Below are 11,250 nucleotides of genomic sequence, written 5' to 3' on the forward strand. Positions count from 1 at the left end.
ATGAAGAATCATAAACATTTTGTTTTAAAGTCTCAGAAAAATTTTTTATTTAAAAAAATTTAAAATCTGAAAAAAATGTTGAAAAAGTTTGTGCGTCATTTAGTTTTAAAAAAAGCTATTTAAAGTTTCTGAAAAGGATTCTAGATAAATCTAGAAATTTCTAAAAGCGAAAAAGGAGTCAAATTAAAGAAAATGACATTAGATGCGGCGCCATTTATTGAATTTCCGTCTTCTTATCACCAAAGTTTTAAATTCCGTTTTCAATTTTTCCAAATATCACTAAACCTGTGCTCTTTTCTCTGCTCTTTTCACATCATTTCGCCCTTATCATTATCGTTTTTTTATTATCACAAAAAAAGTGTTTCTAAACCGGATTATTATTTTTTTTTCCAATTTTCTGGACGTTTGATTTTTCCAGAAAGTTTTTTTTTGTGAGCTTCAATGAATTCAAAAAATTTCATTTCAATTTCTGGAGAGAAGTGGTCAATAAAAACATGGAAAACAGTTGAGATCACCCGTATTTTTTGGAGGACATTGGAGACGAAAATCTGGAGCAATTTTGGGGAGAAAAGTGTTTAAAAAAAACAGAAAAAAACTAGAAAATTAAGTACAAAAATAGGTTTTTGGATGAGGAAAATTTATAGTTTTTTAACCGGATCCTCGCTCCTGTGGAATGGTTTTCAGCTCGGTGGAGTCGTCTGAAAGTTTTGAAAATAATTTAAAAAAATTAAAAAAAGTTATAAAACTATCAAAGGATTTCGAAGACTTTGAAAAGTTACGGAATTTCCAAATTGGACTATTTTTTTAGAATTTCTGAAATCCGAAGTTTCCGAATTTCAGAATTTTCAATTTTGCTTTAACGATTTAAAAGTTCGAATTTCTTATTTATAGACTTTCTAATTTTCAACACTGAATTTCTAAAATTGTAAAATTGTTAATTTCAATTTTTCAAAATTTTCCGAAAATATTGACTTTTTGAAAGTTCTGTAACTTTTTAGCACTTGCAACGGGCCGGGCTTTTTTCAGCATTTTAAGGGCCTGGCCCGGCCCGGCTCGTCTCGGCCTGGATTTTCGGAACATTTTTTTCTGTCTTTTCAAAAAATTTTTGGGGTCAACGGAAAAAATGGACGACTTTTCTGAGAAGAAACAATTTTTTCAAGATGAGTGTTCATAAAAAATAGTCATTTCACAAAAATTTTTGAAAAAGTTTCTGAAATTTCAATTTTTTCAAATTTGGAGAATCCGGGCCCGCCTAGCCGGACCGGGCCCTGATTTTGCAAGTATGCGTTTTAGCTCCTAAATTGTAGATTTCCTGAAATCCTGAAAATCAGAATTTCTGACATTTTCGAGATTTTTATTCTGGAAATCCAGAACATTTGAATTTAGGAGTATTAAAATGTTGGAATTTTTCAAGTTTGAAAATTGATCTAAACTCCCGAATTTCAGATTTCTGAATTTCTGATTTTTTCGATTCCCGGATGTCAATTTTTCTGAACTTCCGAATTCCGGAATTTTTGAATTTCTATATTCCAAAAAAAAATTTTTTAAATACCTTTTTTGACAAGTACCGTCTCACTATTCGTGCTGGAAAAGCTAGAAGCTTGGGAGATCTCTCCCAATTTTTCCTTTTTTTCAGGTTGTATTTTGGAATCACTCGATCCTCCAAATAATCGAGACAGGTCACCGGACTGCAAAAAATCAAACTTTTTCATGAAATTTTCTGAATTTTCGAATTTTCAGAACCCGGCCGATGACTCCGGGTTTTTTTTTCGCCGAAATTTCTAAATTTTAAAACTCACCGTTAGCAACAACGCAGGCAAAAATATAATTCCATGTAGAATTCCGAGAACCGTAACCAACAAAATGGTTTTGACAAATACCCAAACCATATAACTCGAATTAAACATCAAAGGAACTATGCAGAGTACGGTAGAAGTGGCCGCTTGGATCATCGGCCATCCAATCGATTTCAATGCGTCTGCCAGTCGTTCGTCGGTAGTCCAACTCGTCGGATTACGGTAGTAGTGATAGGATATATGAGCAGTGAAATCCACGGAAAATCCAATTGACATCAAAGTGGTGCACATTGTAATCGGGTCCAGATTGACATTCCAAACTGACAGTAATCCAAAAACGCCCACATTTATAGACATCATTGCGATTGTGCTTGTTAGGATCGAATTGATTCCAGGAATCATCAGAAGGCAAGCCAAATCCATGGTTATAGCGGCCCAGATTACTGTAGACATTGTTGTGCCGCCAATTGAGTCTAATTGGTCAATGTAGAATGAGTAGCTCTGAAAAATAGGTTTTAGGGATTTTTTAAATTCTTAAAATTTCTCGATTCTTTTGATTTTCCTTATCAAAATGCACTTTGAACCACTCAAAACGGACCATTTTGAGCTGAGATACAGCGCTTCATAGTTAGAAGGTAAGAGACGCAGAGAACTGATTTTTGGCTACTTTTGTAGAAAGTTTTTAAGTGATCATGATTATGTAAAATGTGCAGGAATTTGGGAAAAACTTTGTTACCCGATTTTTCTAAATTCGAAAGTTTTTTATTGAATAAATGAATGGGTTTCCATAGATACACCCTTCAAAATGCACTTTGAGCCACTCAAAACGAATCATTTTGAGATGAGATACAGCCATTCGTAGTTTAGGGATTAGAAAGACGCAGACACTTTCGTTTCTCTGCACTCTCGCAAATTTCAATTGCTGTTAACTCGCTTCAAATTTAAGCTAGAGAATTGATTTTTGGCTAGTTTTGCAGGACATTTCAAGTGGATCATATTGACAAATGGACAAAGAAGAATTCAAAACATTTTTTCAGTTGACAACTTTTTAGAATCTCTGACAGGAACCGATATAAATTGGCTCAAAGTTGAAAGTTAGGAGCCCTTCTAATACAGGTATGTTCCCAAGCAAATCTCAAAACTCACCTGGAAAACCGTCACATTGAAATGTGCATATTCATGTGCAACTCCTCTCCACTGCTTCTGCAACTTTTCTCTCGTCGCCCAGTTTGCATCGTCACCCATAGCACAAGCCGTCGCGAACATAAACTTGTCAACTCCCAAAATCGTTCCATTCTCCGCCTTTTTCAGCCGTAGCATGTCATTCCATCGGGCTCCGCCCCCTTCCGAGTCATCCAGCCATTCTTGAAGTAACCCATTGAATCCCTTTGTGTTATGATATAGTGAGCTCTGATACAAAAACGATCTCAACCAAATCGACGTGGAATTACGGCCCATTGAGTATGGAAGTGTCTCAAACCGCCTGACCAGCTCTAGCACTTCATGTTGGTTATGCTCATTGGCCAGATCCGGTGGATTATTGACAAAAACTAGCACCAATTGCCCTTCACTCCACAAAAACCTTTCGTAAATCCAAGCAATGTTGTTCAGCGGCGAATCCTTCATGATCAAATTCGTAGTATCCATTTTGATTTCCATTGTCTTACAACCATAATACGACGCTGTCCAGTACCCGGAGAGGATTAACAGAAGCGCTACTCTCGTCCTCCAATCCTTTAAGAATCTACAGTATCTCGATACGATCCCATCTGGGTTTGCTGGAAGGGGATGGGCTCCAGCGGTAGAGCGAATCGAGTTTTGTATAGATAACACTTGCTTGGGTGCTCCCAGAGCTTCCTCGACTTTTTCTTGCTTTTTCGATAATCTCATTGCCTCCAATCTCTTCTCCTCGAAAACCAAAACGGCTACGAAAAAAGTCAACTGGTAAACGAAATCTACAGCAACCGCAATACAGGTATACAAACAGAATAGTGAGATTGCAGGGGTTGGAGTAGCGATTCCAATTGCAAAAGATAGAATGTTAGTTGCAGAAGTGACGGTGATCGATGGGCCAGCTTCTTCCATGGTTTCAGCGATTTGATTCTCTAAACTCTCTCGTTTATCCGTTTTCCGCATTGCATGAATTATGATAAAAACGTCGTCGCAACCAACGCCAATGATTAAAAATGGCATCACAAGGGTGATGGAGTTGAATGGGAATCCAAAGAGAAAAAGGAATCCGAAGGTGGTTCCGACGGCCATCAGAGGTCCAGCAATTCCTAAAATGGCCATGACGATGTTATGAGACATGACGAAGTGTTCTCGTTGGTTCGTGGCGAAGATGAAGAGGACTACGGCGATGACGGAGGCTCCGAAGTATGGAACACAGCTGAGACCATTGGTTCTCACTTCTCTGGCGATCATTGCATCGGAATTGAGTGTCATATTGAGAGTTGGATGGTTGAAATGGGCTACGTAGTCGAAAAGAGAGCGTTCCCATTCGTTGATGACTGAGGAAATTTGAGGAGTCTGACGATCGGTTCGGAAGTAGAGAACGACCACTTTGACACGGGAGATTCTGAAAATATGAAATTGAAGTTTGAATTTTGTTTTTTCTTTAATTAGTAAGTCTTCCAAAACAAGCTTTTTTCAAATTCAATTTTTCAATAAAAAAAGCACTCACACATTAGTTTTGGGATCAATTTTGACACCAGCAAAGTGCTCTCCAACATAATACTCATCGTTATACAAATGCATTGTCGGATACGTCAGACGGAAGTTCGGATGAAGTCGTGAGGACGCATTACGGTAGATCAAATTGAATAATGGGATCACTTGATTATCATTACACTGTCCAGAGCATAAATCCGAAAATGAGCAATCGATTTGGTTTTTTCCTTTGACTCCATTACATGGTACTGTGAAGTTATACTGTAGAAATTCCGCCAACGAGTCAACGCCATCCAAATAATCCCGTCGCAGTAGATTGTCCATGTCTTTTGCGGTTATTGTTACCTGGAAATGAAATTTTTTTTAATTATAAGTGTTTCGGTTCTTGTTAGAATTTCTCAAACAGAGTTTTGAGAAAATTATTGTTTCATGTCTTCACTTTTTTCCACTTTTTTATTTTTCCACTTTCACTTTTTTTCACATTCACTTGTCAAAGTCAATTTTTAGCTCAATTATCTCGGCTCCTGTGAGATTTAAAGGTGGGGGGACAGGAGATTTTTCGTAGTTTTTTTGTAGCTAGAGTATGCATACTACCGTCACGGTGTACAACGCTTAATGTCACTCTGCGTACAGCTGTCTTCCTCGCCTTTATGTATGCAATCGGGCGACCGCTTTTTCTTTGCCCGTGTAGCTCAGTCGGTAGCGGCGCCGCACCCTCAATCATCGCCCTCACAAGTTCAATTCCTCGAGAGGCATCTTTGAACGGAATTTCGAGAACATTATTTTTTTCATGTCGCCCCACCTTTAATGATATTACCGTAAACACTCTAATAGCACGGCATCCGAATCGTCGAATTTGAGCCCATGTATCTCATTTTCTGTGAGAGATATCAAAAAGTGATCAACTAATAAAATGTTGCTGATATTATGATAAGCATTTCATTAGTTAACAACTTGTTGATTTCTTTCGAAAGCAGTGAGATATATAGGCTCAAAGTGGATGTTCCTAATTAATCAGTTAAAATATTTGTGGTATTTTTCATAGAACCGAAAAAATTGAGCTCGAAGTTTAGTGCGTTGCTATTAAAGGAAATACGGTTTGTATGTGCACTTTGAGCTCAATTATCTCAATTTCCGTGTGAGATATCAGAATTTTCTACAACTGATATAATTTTTGTCATAATATTACCAACGTTCTATCAGTTAACACATTTTTGTTATCGCTTATGAAAATGGAGATAATCGAGCTCAAAGTGCAAGTATATGATGGCTTTTTATCAGAGTGTTTATGGCATTTAAGAATTTAGGAATTTTAGAATCTCCGAGTTTCCCTGTATCCAGATGTCTCCACTATATTCTTTTTCAAATCCATTTTGGCGAAACAAAAACCAAAGTGACACACACCAAAAACCATATCTTGCCATCATCATCTTTTCGAATTCATCCGATTTTTTTCGCTTTTTCCCAGCGACTTTTCCTAACGAATCTGCCATTCGAACAAACTTTCGACCGGTCCTTCACTCACTTTTTTCTTCTTTTTTCATTCGATTTTCTCCCTCTTCTTCTTTAAAAATGAAAAGCGTCGAATGGTGTTCAATGGAACGAAGAAGCAGAAAGAAAATAAAGGAAAGGGAAAATGAAAAGTGGTAGTAATGACTTTAGGATTCTTAGGTTTTCAGATAAAAGTTCTAAACCTCTCAAACTGTGGGTGTTTGAAGTTCTGAGATTCCGGAATGGAATACGGTAAAACATGTAGTACAAGGTCCCCCACATTGTCAAGTATGAGCTCAGTTATTTCAATTCCTGTAAGAGATATCAAAAAACTGTCAACTGATAAAATGTTTGTGATATTATATTAAACATTTTATTAGTTTGCCACTTCTGCATATCTTTGACAGGAACCGAGATAAATTGGCTCAAAATTAATAGTTAGTTTTAAATATGAGCTTCTCGAATTTTCAAGTTCTGAAGATGTCTTTCCCGAAAAATATAATTTTTCGATAAATTTGGAATTTCAAAAATCCCTCATTTTTCCTCTTTTTTATTCAGATTATCGTTTTGTTTTCTCTCCTTCACATCATCATCTTTCCGCTTGGCAGGGCAGATTAGTTCTGGTCATTTATACACACTTATTGACGTCATAATTACCTCCAAATGATTACTGTAACACTTTTTTGTTTCGTACAGTAAGACCTGGTTTTTTAAAGATTAGAATGTTCAAAAAATTTTACAACGTTGTTTTAAACTCTTTATCGAGATTTTTCTTCATCGAGACAATTTTGAAGTTTTGAAATTTTGAGATTTTGAGATTTTGAGATTCTGAGATTTTGAGTTTCTGATTCTCCTTCCTAGATTCTAGGATACTGAAATTCTGGAATTCTGGAATTCTGGAATACTGGGATTCTGGGATTCTGGGATTCTGAGATTCTGAGATTCTTGGATTCTGAGATTCTGAGATTCTGAGATTCTCTCTTAGGTCCGATTTTTTTGCAAAAAAAATCTTTTGTAATTTTGAACAGGTTGCGTTTATACAAAATGAAATTGCGCAAGACAGACGGCAAAAAAATGTTCGGGATTTTTTATCCAGTTTTTTTTCTTCGAACCGCTCGGGATACCTGTCCTGAGGGGATGCCGTAATAGATCAAAGAGTGATTGGAGGGGTTAGAGAAAGAGAGAAAATAATTTTGAGATAAGAAGAGAAAATGGAGTCAATTCTTGTGACATTGATCATGGGAATACAGAAGAATTGTAAAGAAAGGAGAATATTGATTTTCAGGAGTTTAAGTTTTCCAAAAACAATTCAGAATAGCGAAATCTTAGAATTTCTCAAAATTTCAAAATCTTTAACATTCGATCACGAAGAACTTTTGAAACTTTCAAAGTTCCAGAATCTCATCATTTCAGAATAGCAGATTTTCCGAATAATATCGGAACTTTAGAATCTCAGAATGCCAGAATCTCAGAATCTCAAAATCTCGGAATCTCAAATTTCGGAATTTCTGAACTTCAAAATTATCACCCAATGTTCTAGAAATACCAACTCGACCGTTTCATGTATAGCAATTTTTCGTTCGAAGTGTCTCGAGAAGAAAATTCGTTTGAAATCATTGAATCGAAACCGAAAACCCTAAGCTAACTGGTCGTTTTCGTTCTAGCAGAGAAAAAAGTGCGAAAAGAGAGGAATGTGAAAAAACGACAAAACGGATTCGTTCAATTCACACATTCAACGGGAAATGGAAGAAAAAATTCGAAAAATGCAGTAGTAAAATCCTAGACACATGAATGATAGGTTCTGAGATTCTGAGATTCCGAGATTCTTGGGTTCTGAGATTCTGAGATTCCGAGATTCTTGGGTTCTGAGATTCTTGGGTTCTGAGATTCTTGGGTTCTGAGATTCTTGGGTTCTGAGATTCTTGGGTTCTGAGATTCTGAGATTCTGAGATTCTGAGATTCCGGGATTTCGATATTCTGAGATTCTTGGGTTCTGAGATTCTGATTCCGAGATTCTTGGGTTCTGAGATTCTTGGGTTCTGAGATTCTTGGGTTCTGAGATTCTTGGGTTTCTGAGATTCTGAGATTCTGAGCTTCTGAGATTCTGAGATTCCGAGATTTTGAGATATTCAGATTCTTAGACTCTTAAATTCTAAGATTATCGGATTCTTATATTCTGAAATTTTCAAATTCTGAGATTTCGAGGTTTTGAGGTTCTACATTTTCAAGTGGAATCTAATGTTTCAACTCTGTAGTCGTCGTGGTCTTCATACTCTTCTTCTTCGATGCTCGATACTCAAAACAACAGAAGATAAAAATCGGGGCAAGTGTTAGGACCACTTCCAACATCAACAATACGAATAATCTTGTCACCAGACCGTTGCGTTCAATAACGATATAAGACATATTTCTCTCTTTGAAGTTTAGGTGATTAAAGCATCGAGAATGTTGATTCTAAGGTTCTAAGCTTCTGAATTTCTTTGGTTATGATTATTCTGAGATTCTGATAATTGAAAATCGAATATATTCCTTCCGCTGCTAAAATGTTTCAAATTTTGAAAAAATATACATTTTTGGTTTTTTTTTACTTTTGCTAAACCGAAAAATTCTAGAATTTCAACTAAATTAAAACGTTCGATGTCTTCAGTTTTTTTTACCATTATATGAAATTTAAAATTACTCATTTTGAGCCGAGTTATAGCCAAACTCCAAAACCATACCTTTTATGCTCCAGTGAGCACATCTCAAAAACAAGTGTTTCAAAACACCCTAATTTTTTCTGTATATATTTGATCTACACAAAATATGTTTCATCACAAAGCCAATCTTTTAAAAAATTCTAACGGAAAATTGTTTTTTTCTTCTGGAGTCATCGTCACGTCTGAGAAGATTCAGAAGGCAAAAAAAGTGATTGTGTCTTTCATCATTTCAAACCACAAAAAACCCCTGGGATTTTTTTTCGCTTCTTTTGCCATTGTCTAGCTTTTACGGCATTGTGTCATGTATTACACAATACAATGATAAATCCCTTGTCCTTCGTCTCCAATCCGTGACTATTTCTCTTATCCCAATAGTCACCTCGCCAGACCATACATACAAAAAAACCAGCTTATCTGCTTAAAACATTTAGGAAAAAGAGGAGAATAGGAAGAAGAAGCAGGTATTGATGCAATTCGTTAATAATGATTCAATTGATAAAATGGATGATGAGTGTAGTGATTGGAAGACAGAAGGATTGATGGAAGTCGGGAGAGTTTTTTTGGAATTTTTTGGAATTTCTCAAAAAATTCCAAAAATCTTAAAACGAGAAAAATGTGATTTTTATACAAGAATCTAAAAATTTTTCAAATTTTCAGATTGTCTAGACTTTTAGGATATTTTTTCCAGAAATTTAGAAAATCGAGAATTGGAAAATATCTGAAAATCTTGAAAAATTCATTTTTGATTTTTCGAAACTTCCTAATTTTTGGAATTTTCAAAGGAGTCAATATGAAAATTTTTGTATGGGAAAATGTGTTTTTTTTAACATTTTAGGAACATTAAGAAACATACCTCCAACCAAAATTTTCCACCTCGATCGTTGAAAAATTCATTGGCGACGGCGTGCTCGAAATGGGAATCTGCTTTTTCGGGGCTGAAATTTTTCAGATTTTTTTTAATTATAAGACTGAGTTCTGTGAAATTGGAAATTCAGAAATTCACAAACTCAAAAGTTCAGAATCTCAGAATCTCAAATTTTCGAAATCTCGACATTTCAAAATCTCAGAATCTCAGAACTCAAGAATCTCAAAATCTCAGAATCTCAGAATTCGAAATTTTATAATTTCATATTCTTAAGGGTTCCAAATCTCAGAATTTCAGGTTTTGGAATTTCAGATTCTCAAATTTGTGAATTTCAAAATTTAAGAATCATAACAATTTAATGACTCCCGATTTAGGTTTTTTTTAGAATTTTCTTTTATTTTCTTGTTTTTTTCAAGTTATAGTTTCCCCAAAAAAGGGAATTACCTGTACAAATACCATATCCGATTTTCCTCATAAAATCTCAATAGTCCCAAAACTGCCAAAAATGAAAGTGTGACTGGAATCCAAAAGAATGGTGCTGGATGGCTGAAATTATTGATTTAAAAAAATTTATACAAAATATATTTAAAGGCGCACACCCGTTTTGTGTCGTTAAGTTTTATGCGCCTTTAAAGATTTTTCGATTTTTCGAAAATTATCACTTTGAGGTCAATTTTCTTGATTTTTGACGATTATAATCGGGTTTTTCAATGATTTTTATCATTTTCAATCAGTTTATTTTTTGCTATTTTCATTCATAAAAATAAGAAAATCAGGCTTTAAAACACTACTTCGAGAAATCTGGAAACCTTAAAGGTGCACGGAGTTTTGAAAATGTTTTAAACCATTTTTTTTAACTTTTCACACCCTATTTGCACTTTAGTGTATGTACCTTGAAAATGACATTTCGGGAACAACAAAAAAGTGAAAACGAGGTGAAAATTTGCATTAAAAAGACGAAGAAATGACTCACTGATACACTTGTACGCCGGTCCATCGGAAAAATCGTCGAATATAGAGTGATATCACCGCTCCCGGTGACTTCATCTCCTTTTTTGGGGATATTTGGGACAAGCTTGAGAAGGACTGGAAATTTGGGAACCTTTGGGATTTTGAAAATTTGAGACGAGAAGGGTAGAAAATCAAAAAGTCGATTGATTTTTTGAAATCGAGTATTGTCAACTTTTCAAATCTTTGGTTGGGAAAAGTCGGGAAGTTTGGTTGAAATTAGGAAAAATCTAGAAAATCAAAAAAAAAATCTAATAAATCAGAAGAAGCTGAAATATTGAAATTTTTGAAAATCGAAATGGAAACTCATTTCTTTTTTTGGACAAACAGATACATACAGACAGACGGAATTGTTTTTTTTGTTGGTTTTGCAAGCCTCGAACATCCGAAAACTAGAGATCAAAGGTTTTGAATTTTTTAAACTTTTGGATGCCGAAAAAGATTTTTTTTCAAAAAAAACCTGAAAATAGAGAGTTTTCATAGAAACTATTGGAATTTGATACAATTTTGAAAAAAAAACATTTCCCAGATTTATACACAAAAATCCACAGAAAAGAGACTTTCGTAAAAAATCAGATAATTTGAGATTCAAATCTCATTGAATAACAATCCGTAATAATAATAAATAATTTTTGTTGTTTCAAATATAGAAACCATCGAAAACGTTTAATTTTGAAGTTTGTAACATCGTGTTCCCTCTAATAGGAGCCCCCCCCCCCCC

At 35.1% G+C, this 11,250-nt stretch overlaps 2 protein-coding genes across 2 annotated transcripts; both read right to left on the reverse strand.

Moving 5' to 3' along the window:
- Positions 1-648: 648 nt before the first annotated feature.
- Cbr-ptr-16 lies at positions 649-4,790 on the reverse strand (the record flags this gene model as incomplete). Its single annotated transcript, XM_002635830.2, has 5 exons — positions 649-698; positions 1,553-1,688; positions 1,800-2,297; positions 2,943-4,374; positions 4,480-4,790. 5 exons carry the CDS (start codon positions 4,788-4,790, stop codon positions 649-651), a joined length of 2,427 nt encoding a protein of 808 aa, XP_002635876.2.
- A 2,946-nt stretch (positions 4,791-7,736) lies between these two features.
- Positions 7,737-8,363, reverse strand: CBG01093 (the record flags this gene model as incomplete). Its single annotated transcript, XM_002635829.1, has 2 exons — positions 7,737-8,101; positions 8,231-8,363. 2 exons carry the CDS (start codon positions 8,361-8,363, stop codon positions 7,737-7,739), a joined length of 498 nt encoding a protein of 165 aa, XP_002635875.1.
- Between the last annotated feature and the right edge of the window lie 2,887 nt (positions 8,364-11,250).

The sequence above is a fragment of the Caenorhabditis briggsae genome, assembly GCF_000004555.2.
Source record: "Caenorhabditis briggsae complete genome, chrV, whole genome shotgun sequence".
NCBI classification, from domain to species: domain Eukaryota; kingdom Metazoa; phylum Nematoda; class Chromadorea; order Rhabditida; family Rhabditidae; genus Caenorhabditis; species Caenorhabditis briggsae.